Source organism: Jaculus jaculus, chromosome 19 (assembly GCF_020740685.1).
Source record: "Jaculus jaculus isolate mJacJac1 chromosome 19, mJacJac1.mat.Y.cur, whole genome shotgun sequence".
In the NCBI taxonomy this organism is placed as follows: Eukaryota; Metazoa; Chordata; class Mammalia; order Rodentia; family Dipodidae; genus Jaculus; species Jaculus jaculus.
This window is the reverse complement of record NC_059120.1, coordinates 23,613,876-23,633,618: the sequence shown is the minus strand read 5'-3', so window position 1 is coordinate 23,633,618 and position 19,743 is coordinate 23,613,876. Positions and strand designations below refer to the sequence as shown.

General features: G+C 44.5%; 2 protein-coding genes across 6 annotated transcripts in view; one reads left to right on the top strand and one right to left on the bottom strand.

The window, feature by feature from the left end:
• Positions 1-9,350, top strand: part of Cnn3 (calponin 3) — a 41,977-nt gene extending 32,627 nt beyond the window's left edge. The window contains exons 4-7 of the mRNA XM_004663962.3: positions 1,017-1,154; positions 1,498-1,614; positions 5,320-5,466; positions 8,217-9,350. Coding sequence (XP_004664019.1) covers positions 1,017-1,154; positions 1,498-1,614; positions 5,320-5,466; positions 8,217-8,558 — 744 coding nt within the window. The 3' untranslated portion in view covers positions 8,559-9,350. The remainder of the gene's footprint in view (positions 1-1,016; positions 1,155-1,497; positions 1,615-5,319; positions 5,467-8,216) is intronic.
• A 3,559-nt stretch (positions 9,351-12,909) lies between these two features.
• The window catches only part of Slc44a3 (solute carrier family 44 member 3), a 110,623-nt gene continuing 103,789 nt past the window's right edge, over positions 12,910-19,743 (bottom strand). For 4 of the 5 annotated variants that reach the window (XM_045138787.1, XM_045138788.1, XM_045138789.1 and 1 more), the window contains 2 exons: positions 15,518-15,754; positions 12,910-13,326 (listed from right to left, as the gene is read on the bottom strand). In XM_045138787.1, coding sequence (XP_044994722.1) covers positions 13,225-13,326; positions 15,518-15,754 — 339 coding nt within the window. In that variant the 3' untranslated portion in view covers positions 12,910-13,224. The remainder of the gene's footprint in view (positions 13,327-15,517; positions 15,755-19,743) is intronic. The other variant, XM_045138791.1, reaches the window with a different exon arrangement.

Sequence of the window (19,743 nt, the reverse complement as noted above, 5' to 3'; positions counted from 1 at the left end):
AGCTCATTTGCAGTGGCAAGAGGCTCTAGCATGCCCTCTGTCTCTCCCTTGCAAATAAATAAAAAAACAGGTATATTTTTTAAAAAAATATAGACATGTTATCCAAAAGTTGTGCACATAGTTATATTAATTTTTGCCATTAAAAAATGTTTCCAGCCCAGCATGGTGGTGCATGCCTTTAATCCCAGCACTCGGGAGGCAGAGGTGGGAGGATCACCATGAGTTCGAGGCCACCCTGAGACTACGTAGGTCAGCCTGGACTAGAGTAAGACCCTACCTTGAAAAATTAAAATAAAAAGTGTTTCCAGAAGTAGGATCACTGTGAGTTCCAGGTCAGCCTAGGCTGGAATGAGACCTCCGTGTCAAAAACAAAATGGTTCCATAATTGGTTTGCTTATAATAATTAGATGTTTGGCTTTGGCTGTTTTCTTATGTTTAGTCCATTTACTTCAGAAAAGATTTGACATTATTTAAAGTATGAGTTTTGAGTTAAGAGAGAATGATCCACTTAGTAAGCACACATTTATTTTGAAATTGACATTAAAATATAGTGAATTATTAATGGATGTATATAACTTCTGACAAAGAAAATTCCAGACATGGATAGCTGTCATGCAGAATTCTTAAAAACATCAGGAAGGCTTTGTCCTTAAAGAACAGTTTTTTTAAATGCTTAAAAAAGGGCTAGAGAGATGGCCCATCTGTTAAAGGCACTTGCTTGCACAGCGTGACGGCTTGCGTTTGGTTCTCAGTGCACAGAGCAGTGTATGTGCATGCAATGGCAAGAGGCCCTGGGATGCCCATTCTCGCTCTCAAGTAAATCAATTACATTTTCAGTGCTTAAATATGTTAAGACCATCACATAACTCCTTTTCTAGAAAGCTATACTTGTTATATATCTGGTTAAGCAGCTTTACCAAGTTGCTTTCTGCCTGGCATCTTGTAACTGGTATAGACTTGGGCCTCTTACATGTTTGGGTTCAGCTCCAAAAATCATGTCACTTTTTCTTTTATAGTTGGAGAACATTGGCAACTTTATTAAAGCTATCCAGGCTTATGGCATGAAGCCACATGACATATTTGAAGCAAATGATCTTTTTGAGAATGGAAACATGACCCAGGTTCAGACAACACTGGTGGCTCTAGCAGGTCTGGTATGTACACATTCTTGCCTTGCTTAAAGAAGAATTCCCCGCACATTGGTGGTGAGTGACATCACTGCCCCTCCCCCAGCGTGGTGCTCAGACCTGGCTGGGAGGGGCCTGTGTCTTCTGTAATTACTGCTTTGTGCACAGGCTGCTGACATCCGCTGCCTTGTGCCAGAGAGGTTAATTAGCACCCTCGCTTCAGATGATCGCTGGATAGTCTTACGTAGGTTTCTGCCTCTGATATGACCCGGCCCAAAGAAGTTTGTGTTCCTTCTTGTTTTCTCTGAAAAATTCTGCTGGCAGAATATCTGAGAGCAGTTACTCAGTTGCTGCATGTGTTTCTGTCCAGGCCAAAACAAAAGGATTCCATACAACCATTGACATTGGAGTCAAGTATGCAGAAAAACAAACAAGACGTTTCGATGAAGGAAAACTAAAGGCTGGCCAAAGTGTAATTGGTTTGCAGGTGAGTGGATATGCTGCCATATCTTTAGTCACTTAATGTCATTAACTATTGCCGTGCAGAATGTTTGGCCTCTCATGTGTCATGTGCATGTGATGTACATGATGCAAATCTCCCGATGGGCGTGTCCCAGTACTGAGGAGGCTGAGGCAGGAGGAGTTCCTTGAGTTCAAAGCTGGGCATCGTGGCATACACCTTTAATCCCAGCACTGGGGAGGCAGAGGTAGGATCACCATGAGTTCAAGGTCAGCCTGAGCTAGAGTGAAACCCTATCTCGGGGGGGAAAAAAAAACAGCTTAGGTTGTGTGTGACTTCCAGACTAGACTGGAGACTGGTCTGCCAAGTGAAACCCTGCCTCGGAAAAACCCAAAATAAGTAAATGAGAAAATGATGGAAGTTTTAGAAGAAATATCAGGTATTCTACTTGACTTGACAATTACTCTTCTAGTAAAAGATTTTTTTTTTTCTACTCATATTATCTCCTCTCCCCTCTTTAAATGTTACTGGCCCGGGTAAGCCTTGTACAACACCTTACTGCCGGGTCATCTATACTAGTAGAGACACAGCAGCCGAGCGACGCTGGCTTTGTCAGGAGGATTAATGCTTGACAACTTGTTAAGGTGACTTTGTGCCCTTCTTGTCATTTCTCAGGAAAGTGTCAAAACATGGCTGAATGCCATAAAATTTACCCTGTGACACCTCCATGCATAGACCTTCTCCCCTCACTGAATCTAAGTGAAGTGGGTGTAGTTTCACGAAGTTCAAAGTTGTGTAAGGGATAGGGAATTGATGGATTTCCAAACAGTAGTCAGCCGGTTAAACTGTAACTTGTAATACTTGCAGTGTTAAATTGTCCACCAGGCTTGAAAAGTAAATTAAGGGAAAAATAAGTTTGTTAAATGCTATGGTATTGGTTTCTTTGTTTTTGAGGTGGAGCCTTGCTCTAGCTCAAGCTGACCTGGAACTTACTCTGTGTCCCAGGCTGGCCTTGAACTCACAGCAATCCTTCTACCTCTGCCTCCCAAGTACTGGTATTAAAGGCGCATACCATCATGCCTGGCAGCATGCATTTTTTTAATTTTAAAAAGGTACATGCATATTTTTGTAAGTGTGGGTTTATATATGTAAGCATATCTATAGGTTTATAGACAGATCCATAAGTAAGAAAAATAAAACCTAACAGGTGTTCACAAATAACTGATTAACTAGATATAGACTCTAGTTGTATGTATGCAAATTGTAGTATCAGTGGGGTTTTTTTCTTCTTTTTGCTTATATGTGTTGTGAATCTTTTCCAGTGAAGGCATTTTCCCTTTAGTAATGAAACTTTGCTTTCATGAAGTGTTTTAGCTGAGTGTGATGGTACATACCTCTCACCCCACACTCAGGAGTAGGAAGACCAGAAGGACCAGGAGATCAAAGTCATCCTTGGCTTTACAGCAAGTTTGAGGCCAGCCTGTGCTACATGAGACCCTGTCTCAGAAAAGAAAAACCACAGCCAGTGGGGTTTTTTTATTGACAACTCCCATGACTGTAAACAATATCCCATGGTAATCCCCTCCCTCCCCCCACTTTTCCCTTTGAAACTCCATTCCCCATCATATCCCCTCCCCATCTCAATCAGTCTCTTATTTTGATGTCATGATCTTTTCCTCTTACCATGATGGTCTTGTGTAGGTAGTGTCAGGCATTGTGAGTTCATGGATATCCAGCCATTTTGTGTCTGGAGGAGCACATTGTAAGGAGTCCTACCCTTCCTTTGGCTCTTACATTCTTTCCGCCACCTCTTCTGCAATGGACTCTGAGCCTTGGAAGGTGTGATAGAGATACTGCGGTGCTGGGCACTCCTGTCACTTCTCAGCACCATGGTGCTTGTTTTTAGGGAGGGGACATCACTCATAGAAACTTGTGCCTCCTCCAGTAGAGCAGAGTACGCTGATTGGTCCTAAAGCCATGTAGTTCTCAGTGGGGAAGAGAAGTTAATTATTGTCCCTCCAAACTTGGTTGAGTCCTAATTCCTCATTCTGCCTCTTGCCAGTTCTGGCCAGTATATTAGAGGTGAAGGAATAAAACGAAGTACTTCTCCCATGAAAATGCTGGTGATTTCCAGACTTACAAAAGTGTCTTAAGTTCCCAGAGAAAGCCCCTGACATTAAAAAAAAATTATTATTATTATTTATCTATTTGAGATAAAAAGAGAAAGAGGGAGGGAGGGAAGGAGAGAATGGGTGTGCCAGGGCCTCTAGCCACTGCAAATGAACTCCAGACACATGTACCACCTTGTGCATCTGGCTTATGTGGGTCCTGGGGAGTTTGACCTGGGTCTTTAGGCTTCACAGACAAGTGCCTTGACCGTAAGCCATCTCTATATCCTGTAGCCCCTGACATTTGCTTTCACATTTTATATAAACCGTAGCTGGAGTTTGAAGACCTGTTACCTGGTTTAAGATTGCTTAACTTGATGTGGTTATCCGAGCTACAGGGTATGTGGGAAGAGCAGTGAGGAGGTTATCCAGTATTCTACCAGTGCAGTAACTTCTTAGTGTGCCCAGTCATGTGTACATGTTTACACGTGATTGTGTCATGAGGTTCTATGTACAGCAACATTTTTGAAGGTTTTCTTTTAAAATTAGCCTCTGAAACTTGTTTGCAAAAGCATTAGAGGGGAGTTTGTATCTGCTTTACCTTAGCCTGGGAACTTGTCAATTCCAACATTTCAGGGTTTGATGGGGGCAGGAGGGAGAAGGCTGTTAGAGAGTTGGCCCACAGCCTTGTATGTGCGAGGCGGGTTCTTTCATTGAACTGCACTCTACCTTGTGTGTGTGTGTGTGTGTGTGTGTGTGTGTGTGTGTGTGTGTGTGTTTTGAGCAAGGGTCTGGCTGTGGTTCAGGCTAACCTGGAATTCACTGTGTAGTCTTAGGCTGGCCTCAAACTCACAATGATCCTTCTACCTCTGCCTCCCTAGTGCTGGGACTAAAGCATGCCCCACCATGGCTGGCTTCTACCTTGCATTTTTATTTTATTTTATTTTATTTGTTGTTTTGTCGAGGTAGGGTTTCACTCTAGCTCAGGCTGACCTGAGATTCACTATGTAGTCTCAGGATGGCCTCAAACGCATGACAATCCTCCTACCTCTGCCTCCTGGATGCTGGTATTAAAGGCATGCGCCACCATGCCCGGCTTAAAATAATTTTTTTTAATTAAAGATTTATTTTTATGTATTTATTAGAGACACACAGGGGTGGAGGAGAAGAGTAAGAATGGGCATGCCAGAGCTTCTAGCCACTGCAAATGAACTCCAGATGCATGCCCCACAATGTGCATCTGGCTTACATAGGACCTGTAGAATCAAACTTGGGTCCTCAGGCTTTGCAGACATACGCCTTAACCGTTAAGCCATATCTCCAGCCCGTACCTTGCATTTTTTTTGAAAAAAAAAATATTATTACTTACTTATTTGAGCAAAAGAGAGTGGTCACACCAGGGCCTCCTACCACTGCAAACAAACTCCAGACACATGTGCCAGTTTGTGTGTCTGTCTTTACTTGGGTACTTGATAACCTAACCCGGACAACCAGGCTTTACATGCAAGCTCCTTTACCTGGTGAGCCATCTCTGCAGCCCCACCTTGCGTTTTTAGTAGCCAAGTTGTGTTTCATCTGTTCCTGACTTTGGTAATCAGCGCAAATTCTATTTTTAACTTGTTAGATGGGAACCAACAAGTGTGCCAGCCAGGCAGGTATGACCGCATATGGGACCAGGAGGCACCTCTACGACCCCAAAATGCAAACTGACAAACCTTTTGACCAGACCACAATTAGTCTGCAGATGGGCACCAACAAAGGGGCCAGCCAGGTAAGTGATGCCTTGAGTGCTTGCAACAGCGACAACAAGAAGCCTATTCGCAATTATACTTAAGGGCATAACTCTTACTCACCCAAACCTCCTTGTATTTTTTGTATAGTATACTTATTTTTTTTGTTCATTATTTATTTATTTATTTATTTGAGAGCAACAGACAGAGAGAGAGAGGCAGAGAGAGAGAATGGGCGCGCCAGGGCCTCCAGCCACTGCAAACAAACTCCAGACACGTGCGCCCCCTTGTGCATCTGGCTAACGTGGGTCCTGGGGAAGCAAGCCTCGAACCGGGGTCCTTAGGCTTCACAGGCAAGTGCTTAACCGCTAAGCCATCTCTCCAGCCCTGTATGGTATACTTAAAGCAGAGACTTCAGGGAAGTAGATTTGTATCGGACAGCAAAAGAATCAAAGGGCCTTTTCTGCAGCATGAAGCAGGGGTAGTGCTTGTGGTTCTTGTTGGCAGAGAGAACAGCCAGCTCTTCTGCTTCACCAGAAGACAGGAGTTAACATTTTATGTTTGTCGGTGCTCTTGCTTTAGAGCAAGTAGAAGACTGTGCATCCAGCATTTGATCTTTGTTCCTTTCTTGTTTTGGGTTTTCTTTGTAAAGAAGCCATTTAAATGGTGGGGAAGATTATCTGATGTTCTGGTTTGACCAGCATTCCTATGAAATGTTAAGCTCTCAGAGAGAAATTTCTATGAAACACTAGCTAAGTAAGTCTTAAAGTAGTAGTAAAAGGGTTTTTAAATAGATGGGGATAACATCCAAGATAGAAGTATTTCCTTGTTAAAAACAGTTTATCAGCACCCAAGACTGTTCCTGCCGCCACTTGAAAGCGGAAGGATTCTGCATACAGAAAAAATGGTGGTAAGCGGTGGAAAAACCTTTTTTTAAAAAATGTTTTTATTGATTCATTTGCAAGCAGGGAAAGAGAGAAAAGGAATGGGCACATTAGGGCTTCTTGCTGCTGCAAACAAACTTCTTATACATGTGCCACTTTGTGTATTTGGCTTTAAATGGGCTGCGGAATTGATCCTGGGCCAGCAGGCTTTTCAAGCGAGTGCCTTTAATCTCTGAGATATTTCCCCAGACCTGAAAACCTTTTTTTTTTTAGATGATGAGATACATTCTTTGCTCTTTGGGGAATATGTCCTACCATGGTAGGGTTATTCCTCATAGTTTGCTTTTTTCAACCACTGCACATCTGAAAACGTGTGCTTGACAGTGAGAAACAGAAGTTACTGTTCTCTGAAAAAGAGAGAGGAGGCTGTTCTGACTGGCTCAGCTCTGAGAAGATTCCAGCCCTGTAGGCCTACTCAGTGATTTTTGTTGACTGCATCTGTCCATGTTTAGAAGTGGTGGCCTGTACAGCATCTATGATCATAATAGGCATTCAGTTGTAACTTAAAATGTTATTTGTTTATTTATATGAGAGAGACAGTGGGCACCAGGGATTCCAGCCACTGCAAATGAACTCCAGACACATGCACCACCTTGTGCATCTGACTTAACACGGGTCCTGGGGAACTGGAGTTAAACCTGGGTCCTTTACCTTTGTAGGCAAGTACCTTAACTACTAAGCCATTTCTCCAGTCCTCAGGTGTAACTTTTTTAAATTTATTTACTAGAGACAGAGAGTGAGTGAGAGAGAATGGGTGCGCCAGGGCCTCTAGAAACTGCAAAGGAACTCCAGATGCATGTGCCAGCATGTGCATCTGGCTTACGTGGGACTTGGAGAATCAAGCCTGGGTGCTTAGACTTTGCAGGCATGTGCTTTAGCCACTAAGCCATCTCTCCAGCCCAGGTATGTATGTATGTATGTATGTGTATGTATGTATGTATGTATGTATGTATGTATATGTGTATATATATATATATATATACACATACACATACATACATACATATATATATATATATATATATTTTTTTTTTTTTTTTACTTATTTTGAGAGTGAAAGAGGCAGATAGGGAGAGAGAGTAGGGGCAGGCATGCCAGGGCTGTAGCTAGTGCAGACAAACTTCAGATGCACCACCTTGTGCATCTGGCTTCCGTGAGTACTTGGGGAATTGAACTTGGTTCCTTAGTTTTTGCAGGCAAGCACCTTGACTGCTAAGCCATTTCTTCAGCCTCAGCTATAACTTTTTGATGTGCTGGCAGTTGGCTGTCTGTCTCCCTCCCTCCCTCCCTCCCTCCCCCTCCCCCTCCCTCCCTCCCTCTCTCTCCATTTTTTTTTTTTTTTTTTTCCATTTGAGAGTGAATGGGCCAGGGCCTGTAGCCATTGCAAACAAACTCCACATGCATATGCCACTTTGTGCATCTAGTTTTACGTGGGTCCTAGGGAATTGAACCTCAGTCCTGTGTCTCTGCTGGCAAGCACCTTAACCACTAAGCCATCTCTCCAGCTCATATTTATATTCTTTATATCTAACTCTCTCATAAGTCCAGAGTAAGTAGTAGTGTTTATACTGTAATATGAGAGTCAAAAACTAAAAGCAAGTTTATTTGTCTGAGAGCAATCTTATAGTGGGGCAGTGAGGTGAAGGAAAGCCTGTCTTAGTTTGAAAGCCAACAAACCGCTTCATTAAAATGGTTGCTATCAGGATATTTTGGTAAATTGGGTTTATCCCAAACCAGATGAAAGTTATTGTATTAATGTCCAAATTCAGTATGACTTTAACTTTGAGCATATCAGCACACAGAGATGTTCGGCTGCTGTGATAACTTGCACACTCTTCTAATTCCAGGCCGGGATGTTAGCCCCGGGCACCAGGAGAGACATCTACGACCAGAAGCTGACCCTACAGCCAGTGGACAATTCGACCATCTCTCTACAGATGGGCACCAACAAAGTAGCTTCCCAGAAAGGCATGAGTGTGTATGGGCTCGGGCGGCAAGTGTATGACCCCAAATACTGTGCTGCTCCCACAGAGCCCGTCATTCACAACGGAAGCCAGGGCACAGGGACAAATGGGTCCGAAATCAGTGATAGCGATTACCACGTAGAGTACCCGGATGAGTATCATGGCGAGGACCCCGATGACTACCCCCGAGATTACCAGTACGGAGACCAAGGGATTGATTATTAGCCCCGCTCAGAGGAGCTCAGTGTGTAGGCCATTGTTTTTATCCTGTGAGAACCAAGCTAGCCTTGAGTAATTTTTATCTCGTCTTCCTAAAACACTATTATGCTTATTGTACCTAAAAATAAATTGCCTTACATACATTCCTTTTCCCCTTTTTCTGCCTCTTCCCTAAATAGTTGCCTTTTAGTACTGTAACAATTAAATCCTACAGCATAACAAATACCTTGCATATGAAGTAAAAAGGAATACTGTGAAAGGGGAATACTCTTGTCCAGCCAAGTCTTATATTAAAGATCTATGCATTTTTACAACCTTACACTAAAATTGGTATTTTCAAACAATAGGAAGCTTTGGTGTTTTTTTTTTTTTTTTTCTCTTTTTTACAGTTTAGTGTATCAGGTTTGTATATGGAAGACTAAACTCATGCTTATTTGCTAAATGTGGGCTTTGCCAACTAAACCCAAGATGCAGCCTTGTAGAAATTTACATATCAGTGTCTCTGCAGTATTGTTTGGTAATTTTTAAATAAAGTCCTGGTCAGTGTGCATCTGTGATCATATGTGTACTCATTCTTACTCGGGTTGACAAGATCTTTTCAGAATGGTGTTTCTGAAGGAGCATGTACAAAAACGGCCTGCAGACATTTAGGTCTGGGTGGCATGGTTGCGACATCTTCATGTGTGCCAATGTATCAATGTAGAGTTGCTGTTTTTCTCAACTGTATTTATTGCTGCATTTCTCAGCATAAACTTATCCCATTGTATTTTTTATAAATAAATATTTTTTTTGAACATTTATATGAACCACAGGCTGATTCTTTTCTGGCTAGTTTCCAGACATTCAAATGAGGAACAACAAAATTAATAATAATTAGTCTTTCCCAGGTACTATGACGAGGTATTTTAACATTACTTTGTTTCGCTCACACAACACCACACTCTATGTTTAGGGATTAAGGCATAACCTGTGATCCCAGCACTTTGGGAGGCTGAGGCATGAGGGTTGCCCTGGGTTTGAGACCACAAAAACAACAAAATAATAATTTCTCTTTATAATTTTTATTTTTGATGTACTTATTAGAGAGCAAGAATGGGCATGCCAGAGCCTGTAGCCACTGTAAACAAACTCTAGATACACGTGCCCCCTTGTGCAGCTGGCTTACATAGGTTCTGGGGAATCCAACCTGGGTCCTTAGGTTTCGTAGGCAAGTGCCCTAACTGTTAAGCCATCCCTCCAGCCCCAATAATTTATTTTTAGAAAGAAAAACAAAGAAGCCTGTCCACTGAACATTGACAGCCAGGAATTAACTGACCCTTATTTCATTTTGCCCTGGATTCATTGTAAGTTGAATTTGGAACACTCCTCATATTCGGGAGCAGTGGTGGCTGCAAGGGGGCGTTCATGTGCACAGCCCCGGGAGAGGGAGTGAGTGACAGCCTGGGAAGAGGGGTGCTCTGCCTGGTAGTTAGCTGGGTTGAATCCAAGCCTTCAGTCGTGAGTGTCAGAAGCACCATTGCCAAGCAGAGCTGACAACTCCCACTTTCTGCCCTTGTCTCAGCCAAGTGATCTCCTGTGACAGGGACTGGCTGTTGGACTACGCACGGGAAACGTGCCTGTTTACTAATAAGACGTAATGAGGACAGGTTTGAACTCACAGAAGTGAAGATGCTCCATTTGCTGCTTCAGAGAAGGCTCAGTAAATCCTTGAAGGAGACTTCTGAGCTCACCAGATTCACTGGTGCTATTTAAGAAAAACATTGTATTTTAAAAATATTTATTTGAGAGAGAAAGAGGCGGAGAGAGAGTGGGCACACCAGGGCCTCCAGCCACTGCAACCAAACTCCAGATGCATATGCCCCCTTGTGCATTTGACTTACATCGGTCCTAGAGAATCAAACTGGGATCCTTTGGCTTTGCAGGCAAACGACTTAACCACTAAGCCATCTCTCCAGCCCCAAACATTGCATTTTTCAAGTTGACCTGCACTGTTGGGCTGTATCTTGTCTTGTTGAGGGAAAGAAGACTTGCCTTGCATCACTGCCTGCCCTGCCCAGTAAGTCAGATTGAGCTCTGTTAGGAGGGCGCACAGTTCTGCACAGCCACCTAGCAAATGAGGCTGCCAGGCTACATGTGACATGTTCCTATTTGTGCCATAGAAGGGCAGAGCTTCCCCGCCCCATCCAAATGTTGGGTGGGGCCTAGGTGTATGATAAAAACTCCGGGTGGGTCTCATTCGGGGTTGTGGTTGAAAACCACCTCTCTAGAATGTTTGCTAATTTGTTAGAGTGCCTCCTGCCTCTTTCTAACCAGCTGAGTCACATTTTGTTAGACTGCTTTTCTGATGTGTTCCCAGTTCTAGTCAGAGTTCAAACTTTTGTCACAAATTTTAAGACTGGCCTTTGAAAAGTTGATATACCTAGCATGTTTTCAGGATTGTAAGGATAGGGGGAAATTCTAAATAAGAGCAATATGCCAGAGTTTTTTGCTATCAAAACCCCCTTCAGAAAAGACTGTGGTCATGCCCTTACACACCAGCTTAATTTTTAAATATCATGCATTATTTTATTATTATTTAAGATACATTCTTGCTCTAGCCCGAGCTGGCCTGGAACACGGAATTCACTCTGTAGTCTCAGGCAGGGTACACTGAACACAGTGAAGTCAATAGTGAGGCTATCAACCTTTAGTTACTGGTCTCACCTCACCCCGTGTGAGGTGGAACTCCCTCAGCTCTCCCTGAGAATGACTCAGGACTTCCCAAACCCGTCCCTTGCACTGCTTAGGCTGCTGCCAAGGGCCAGATGGAGACTTGTCCTCCACGCCAGGCCCAGCTACTGTCTGCTCTAGATGCCGTGCCTTAACAAGCCAGGATGTTTCTTCCTTGGAACTAAGCTTCGATCAGAGAGCAAGCACTGAACTGATCAGCCTTCAATTCTCCCGAAAGCCTGTTCCAATAAAACCTAGAAATAGGGCTGGAGAGATGGCTTAGCGGTTAAGCGCTTGCCTGTGAAGCCTAAGGACCCCGGTTCGAGGCTCGATTCCCCAGGACCCACATTAGCCAGATGTGCAAGGGGGTGCACGCGTCTGGAGTTTATTTGCAGTGACTGGAGGCCCTGGCGCACCCATTCTCTCTCTCTCGCTCTCAAGTAAAAACAAAATAAACAACAAAAAACCTAGAAATATTTGCCCACTGCTTTTTAAAAGTATTTTTATTTATTTATTTAGTAGAGAGAGAGGCAAATAGAGAATGGACGCACCAGGGCCTTGAACTCCAAACTGGCAAACGAACTCCAGACACATGTGCCACCCTGTGTATCTGGTTTTATGTGGGGACTGGCCAATCGAACCTGGTTCCTTAGGCTTCACAGGTAAGTGTCTTAACTGCTGAGCCATCTTTCCAGCCCTCATTGCTTTTGTATAGAGTTATAGTCTACAGCTTTAAAAAGCTCAAGGGCACTGGAGAGATGGCTCAGCAGTTAAGGTACTTGCCTGCAAAGCCAAAGGACCTCAGTTTGATTCCCCATGCGTCTGGAGTTCATTTGCAGTGGCTGGAGGCCCTGGCGCGCCCATTGTCTCCCTTTCTCTACCTATCTCTCTCAAATAAATATATAAAAATAAAGTTTAAAAAAGTTTTAAAAAACTCAAGAAACATAATAAATGCCCATGCTGTGTGTGTAGGGGTGTGAGTGCACATGTCTGCACGTGTGTGGAGGCCCGAGAACAAGCTGAGGTGTCATTCTTCAAATGCCATGCACCTTTTTGGAGTTAGAGTCTCTCGTTAGCCTGTAACTTGCCCGATAGTCTGGGCTGGCTGGTCAGAGAGCCCCAGGATCCTCCTGTCTGTTTTCCCAGCACTGGGATTACAAGTGCTTGTCACTGTGCCTGTCTTTATGTACATGGGCTCCAGGGGTTGAGCTCGGGTTCGCGTGCTTACAAGGCAGGCCCTTTACCATCAGAGCTACCTCCCCCGTCCCTGTGCTGCTGCTTTCCCCCTAGTTATTTATTTATTTATTTATTTATTTTTGAGGTAAGGTCTCACTGTAGATTAGGCTGACCTGGAATTCATTATGTAGTCTCACAGTGGCCTCAAACTCACACTGGTCCTCCTTCCTCTGCCTCCCAAATGCCAGGGTTAAAAGCGTGCGCCACCTATTGTGCATTTTGTTTGTTTTCAGTCAAGAGAATGTAATGCAGGCAAGCACAAGCTCCCTATGTAGCCTAGGCTGTTGTTGTTTTTTTAATATTTATTTCTTTATTTGAGAAAAAGATGAAGAGGCAGATAGAATAGGCACGCCAGGTCCTGTAGCCACTGCAAACGAATTCCAGATGCATGCACCTTGTGCATCTGGCTTTACGTGGGTACTGGAGAATCAAACTTCGGTCCTTAGGCTTTGTTGGCAAATGGCTTAGCCACTAAACCATCTCTCTGGCCACTAGGCTGATCTTAACAAAATCTTCTGGATTTAGCCTTCCAGTTGCTGGGATTACAGGTGTGTGCAACCACACTCAGCTGTACTGTAGTTTTTTAACAGATGCATATTAACAAAGCTTTAAACTTTTTTTTCTCTTGTCCTAGTTCATACAAAAATGCTGTAGACTTTTATGATTCCCGTAATGTAACATAGTCAAATAAAGGTAGGTTTTCCATGTACGGATGTCTCGTGGGCTCCTATCTCACAATGGGCCGGAGTTCTGTTCCCTCTTGATGCCTTAATGATTCCTTGTCTCCTTGGGACCTTGTACCAAGTTTGTTGATCCTGTTTACAAAACTCTGACAAAAATAACACACAAACAACAACAAAAGAAAAAAAACAGAATGAATGAACCAGTGACATATATACAATGGCTAACCAGTTACTAGGAGTTCTTGACCTTACAGTTTTAGGGAAATGAGTCCTTAAAAATTTCCCTATGGAATGAAAGTATCTTTAGGGGAGGTCAGTTTAAAGTGGATGCTTTTTGCACGTACGTGTGTTCATGCATATGGGTGAAGGTGCATGTGTTTGTGTGTGAAGTCAGGGGACGATCTTAGGTGCATGGCTCAGGAATGCTGTCTGTCTCCTTCCTTTGAGATAGGGGCCCTCATTGACCTAGAGCTCATCAATTAGGCTTGGCAGTGAGCTCCAGGGACCCTCCTGTCTTCCTCCACAACATTGGGGTACAGGCACAGACCACCACATCCAGCATTTTGCATTGGTCCTGGGAATCAAACTCGGGTCCTGATGGTTGCAGCCAAGCAGCTACTTTATGGACTGAGCTATCTTCCCAGGCCCCTCAAAGGTGGATTTTTTTTTTCCAAAGGTGGATTTTTAATTGAGAACAAACCAAGGAAAGAAGTCCAAAATAGTTTTGGGCATCTATCAGCAATTTCCTTGAGTACACAGAAATAAGTAAAAAAAATCACACGTTTGTTTCTGTGAAGAATTGAAGCCCTAATTGCACATGTATAAAAGTACTTGATGGGCTGGAGAGATGGCTTAGCGGTTAAGTGCTTGCTTGTGAAGCCTAAGGACCCTGGTTCAAGGCTCAATTCTCCAGGACCCACGTAAGCCAGATGCACAAGGTGGTACATGAATCTGGTGCTTGTTTGCAGTGGCTGGAGGCCCTGGTGCCCCCATTCTGTCTGTTTATCTGCCTCTTTGTCACTCTCAAATAAATAAAAATAAACAAAGTAATTTAAAAAAAAATAAAAGTACTTGATGGGCTGGAGAGATGGTTTAGTGGTTAAGGCACTTGCCTGTGAAGCCTCAGGACCCAGGTTTGACTCCCCAGAACCCACATAAGCCAGATGCACAAGGTGGTACATGGGTCTGGAATTAGATTGCAGTGGCTAGAAGCCCTGGCATGCCAATTCTCTGTCTCTCATAAAAAAATAATTTTAGTCAGGCATGGTGGCACACACCTTTAATCCCAGCACTTGGGAGGCAGAGGTAGGAGGATTACCTTGAGTTCAAGGCCACCCTGAGACTACATAGTGAATCCTAGGTCAGCCTGAGCTAGAGTAAAACCCTATCTTGAAAAACAAACAAAAATTTAAAATCTTGAGGGAAAAAAAAGTAGGGCTGAAGAGATGGCTTAGTAGTTAAGGCCCTTGCTTGCGAAGCCTGAGGACCCATGTTCACCTTGCCAGATTTCACATAAGCCAGATGCACAAGGTGGCGTGTGCCCACGGTTGCACATGCATGCAAGGTGGTGCACACATCTGGAATTCAATTACGTGGCTGGGGGCGCCAATTCTTTCTCTTTTTCCTGCACTCTCTCATTAAAAAGAAAAGAACTGTTAAAAATCAGTGCTTGCCGAGCTGAATGTTTTAGATGTTGTTTAAAGCTAAGAGCCCCTAACACTAAGTTAATGACCACAAAGTGTGTGAGAATAATTAAAATGTCACCTGATTCCTCACAACAAAACAGTGAGACGACATTCAGTTATTAAAATACCCCTGTCCACACAGGACAAGGTAAATGAGCAACAAGCGTGTTGCAAAAGCTGTTGGAAACCGCCGCCTGCTATTGAAAGATACAAGCAGTGTGGGCCTCTGTGGAGGGCGTGTCCCCCGACTAAGGGCCGGGTCTGCAGCTCGGTCATTACAAGCAGCACAGGAGGTGACCAAGCAGCAGCGTGCCCTCCCTGAAGTTCTGTGGTTATGACATGGCTCTTAGAAATGCAAAATGCTTTAGGAAAACATCCCAGGTTAAACCTCCAGACTGCCTGAGAGACCAGACCCAGCCATTTGTGCCCAAGGCACCCAGACTAGCCTTGTGTCCGCCAACGTCCTTTCACTCTGATGCTGGGGAGCCCATCCTCACTTCCCGGGAGAGAAAAGCTCTGGGACGAGGGGGTTCAGCTTGGGAGAACTGAGCCCACATGTCCCTCTGGAGCAGAATGCGGCCGCTGCGTGCCAGCCTCCCCTGTGTTTGATTTAGCGACGGGGATGGCAACAGGAAGCGAAGTGTTTGCTTACCAAAAAGTCTTGGTCCATAAAGTACGGCTTCTCTGGCGAGCCATCGTTTGTTTCCAGATCAATAGCAAAACACAGGAAGAGTGTATCCAGCACAGTTTCAAACACAGACAAGAAGCTATGAGCCACTAGGTAGGCAAAAAAGGCAACGAGCAGTAGAGGGATGGCCCACACTTGGAGCGCGCGGTTGTAGTTAAATGCCATCAGTCCTCCAAACACCGAGAAACACACCACCAGCACCTGCCCAGGACAGAACCAAAGCTTGCTGAAAAGCCTTGTAGAAGGTTGGTTGGAATGTTTTACAAAAGATTTTTTAATTTGCCAATTACAAGTAATTGTGTGTGTGTCTTAAAGAGTCTTTGTAATAATAATAACAATAATAATAATAATAATAATAATAATTGGGCAGAATAAAAGCTGTTATATCAAGAAAACCCAGTTGGTAGCAGTGGGTGGGAGGCAGAAGGGTACTTTTATCTGTACTTTGCCTTCATGTAGATGGGATGATGCCTCACAAAACTTTTCTTTGTGTTTTTTGAGGTAGGATCTCACTTTAGCCCAGGCTGACCTGGAATTCACTATGTAGTCTCAGGGTGGCCTTGAACTCATGACAATCCTCCTACCTCTACCTCCTGAGTGCTGGGATTGAAGGCATGCGCCATCACGCCCGACTCACAAAAGTTTTCTAATCACCTGCTTCTTCACTTAAAAAAGCTTTTTTTTTCTTACAAACTTTTACTTTTAACTATTAATTTGCAAGCAGAGACAGTATGGGCACACCAGGGGCTCTAGGCACAGCAAATGACCTCCAGATGCGTGCACCACTTTGTGTATCTGGCTTTACATGGGTACTGGGAAATCAGAACCAGGTCAGCAGGCCTTGCAAGCAAGCGCCTGGAACTGATGAGCTTTCTTCCCAGCCCTACAAACTCTGCTTTTAAGAAGTGCAACGTGCCTGGAATAGGTGCACTACAGTTTCATCAGTGATCGTTTTACCCCAGGGAGTAAGTGGAAAGGCTTTCCAATAGTAGTGTGGGGCGATAAGAATTGTGATGCGTAGTTATTCTATTTCTAGGAACATAACTATAGACCATGATGTACCTAGTTTCTTAACAGACGTCACGGGGTCCACTGAGGCTCTGTGTTGTCCCAGATGTATGTAAAGATAAACATGGAAGTCTGTCTGAGTGCTACTTTGTTCAAACAACTAAATCGCTAGTTATCCCACGCTTGTTGAAAACTCATTAGTTTCTATATGTTGCACGTGTGTGGATGTGTGCGTGGGAGGGGCTGAGTGCTTGGGGTTGAACCCAGGGCTTTGAGCACGCTAGTGCTCGCCCACGAGCTCCACCCCGCTCGCTGCTGACGCCCGCTCATGTTTATTTTGGGGGGTGCAGTATGCGCAGGTGGGTTGTGTGCCGACGCACGCGTGCGGAGCACGTCAGGTGTCCTCTCTCTATAGCTCTTCTACTTTATTTTCTTGAGATGAGTATCTCCGTGGAGCTGTCACCTTCAGTCAAATGGGCTGACCAGTGAGGCCCAGTGATCCTCCTGCCTCGGTCCCCCTCCGCACTGGGGTTGCAGGCATGCATGGCCATGCCTGCCTTCTTATGTGAGTGCTAGAGATTGAGCTGCAGCCCTCCTGCTTGCAGCAAGTGCGCTCACCCACTGAGCCGCCTCGCCACCGCGTGGTACTCGCGAGAAACGGGAAAATGGATGCATGTCTCACAGGAAATGTAAAGCTGTGCAGTGGTTTCATTCAGGTGTCCCCATAGACTTAGGTGTTCCGAATGCTAGGCTTCCTGCTAATGGAGACTTGGGAATTAACACCTCCTGGAGGGAGTGTATGGTTGGGGGTGGGCTTATGGTGTTACAGCCAGTTTTCCCTTGCCAGTGTTTGGCACACTCTCCTGTTGCTGTGGTCCTTCTGTTGTTGGCCAGAGGTGATGTCTACCCTCTGTTCATGCCATCGTTTTCCCCTGCCATCATAGAGCTTCCCCTCTGAGTCTATAAGCCAAAACAAACCCTTTTTCCCCCACAAGCTGTTCTTGGTTGGGTGATTTCTGCCAGCAGTGTGAACCTGACTACAACAGATGTTTATTAAATGATGAAATCTCATTACAAAATATTTTCGGCGTTAACATTTGTGGCACCCACAATCCTACGAAGCTCACATATAACACTGTCCAGTTGCATAGAACAGCAACTGTCTAGATTACTTTGGGAGGCACAGTTATAACAACTCTGGGGCACAGTTGAGTCCTAAGTGTATTATAATTGATACCTGTGAAATCCAAATATGTTATGACTTGTTGCCGACAGCTAACTACGATAGTCACGGGCCAGAGACAGGCGCCAAGTACCAGAGATACACAGAATCCTAAATGAGGGTCAGGGTCCCCATGTTGGGCATCGAGCCACAACTGATGGCCAAGATCTCGCTTGTGGTGGGCACTGCTAGAAACCAGAGCACTCATGTCAACATAGAAGGATGGCTGAGAGAACAGAGGTGTTTGGCTTGGAGCAGAGAAGATATGGTGGGAGAATCAGGGGCTCTCTGGTCAAGAGTTTGAACAGCGTGGAAGTGGAGATGTAAGATGTGCAGAGACAGGCCCAGCGGTGTAAACTGTGTACAGTGAGGTGCACTCTGTGGCTTGGCATAGCGAACTGTCTAACTCAAGGCGTGACTACGCAGAGTTGATGCTTCACTTTATCAACAGCGAAGTTACTCTTCTTTCCAACCTAGGAAAGGCTTGGGTTGTTCTTTCGTCTTGGTTGTGGTCCTGTTGAACCCAGGGCCTTGAGTGCTCTGCCACTGTCATACCCAGCTCATTTTTACTTTTTATTTGTGAGGAAAGGTCAAATGCAGCCCAAGCTGGCCCAAAACTTGAGATACAGCTAAGGATGATCCCGAACTTTTGATTTTCCGCCTCTGCCTCCCAGGTACCAGAATTACAGCCTGCTCTACCCAGCCCATGCTATGCCATGTTGGGGACGGGACCCAGAGCTTGCCAGGAAAGCACCCGACAAATTTCTCCATTCCCAGGCCCACTTCCTGTTGAGACAAGGCCTCACTAAGTTGCCCAGGCTGGGATTGACCTCACTCTCTAGACCAGGCCTTGACCTTGGGACCCTCCTGACTCAGCCTCCAGAGTAGCTGGGACTACAGGCCTGTGCCATCAGTCATAGAAAATTACTGTTTTATAGATATGAAAATTGAAGGTCCAAGTTTTGAAGTTCAGGACTTTACCCTTTATGCCATGAGATCCTGGAGCTCTAATATGCCTCCTTCCCACACAAGACTATCAACAATTCCTTTTAAAAAGGCATTCAGGGGCTGGAGAGATGGCTTAGTGGTTAAGGTGCTTGCCTGAGAAGCCTAAGGACCTAGGTTCAATTTCCCAGGACCCATGTAAGCTATCTGTTACATGCGTCTGGAGTTTGTTTGCAGTGGCTAGAGGCCCTGGTGTGCCCACTCTCTCTCTCTAATAAATAAATAGATAAAAAATAATTTGTTTTTTTAGAAGTAGAGCTTCACTCTAGTCCAGGCTGACCTGGAATTTACCATGTCGTCTCAGGGTGGCCTTGAACTCATGGTGATCCTCCTACCTCTTCCTCCCAACTGCTAGGATTAAAGGTGTGCACCACCATGTCTGGCAGTTAAAAACAAAAATTTTTTTTTTTAATTTTTGTTATTTATTTATTTATTTGAGAGTGACAAACAGAGAAAGAGGCAGATTGATAGATAGAGAATGGGCACACCAGGGCCTTAGCCATTGCAAAGGACCTCCAGACGCATGCGCCCCTTGTGCATCTGGCTAATGTGGGTCCTGGGGAATCGAGCCTCAAACCGGGGTCCTTAGGCTTCACAGGCAAGCGCTTAAGCACTTAACCACTAAGCCATCTCTCCAGTCCCCAAATAAAATATTTTAATAGGCATTCAGATTATAGGAGAAATGTAACTAGCTCCATTAGGGATATTAAACTTCCCCTTTACATACAGATTTAATGTCCTCATACAATGTACAAAATTCAAGATCAGTGCTAATTCCATGTTTTATGACAAAAAAAAAAAAAACTAACAAAAAAATCACATCCCACAAACCTTTCTCTTGGCTTGTGCAGGCTTAATTCCCCAGCGCGGAGGAGCGCGAGGCAGGGCTAGAGCAGCTCCAGGCCAGCTGGTCTGACACGGGTGTGAAGTCTGCAGTTTGTTCGCAGAGCCAAGA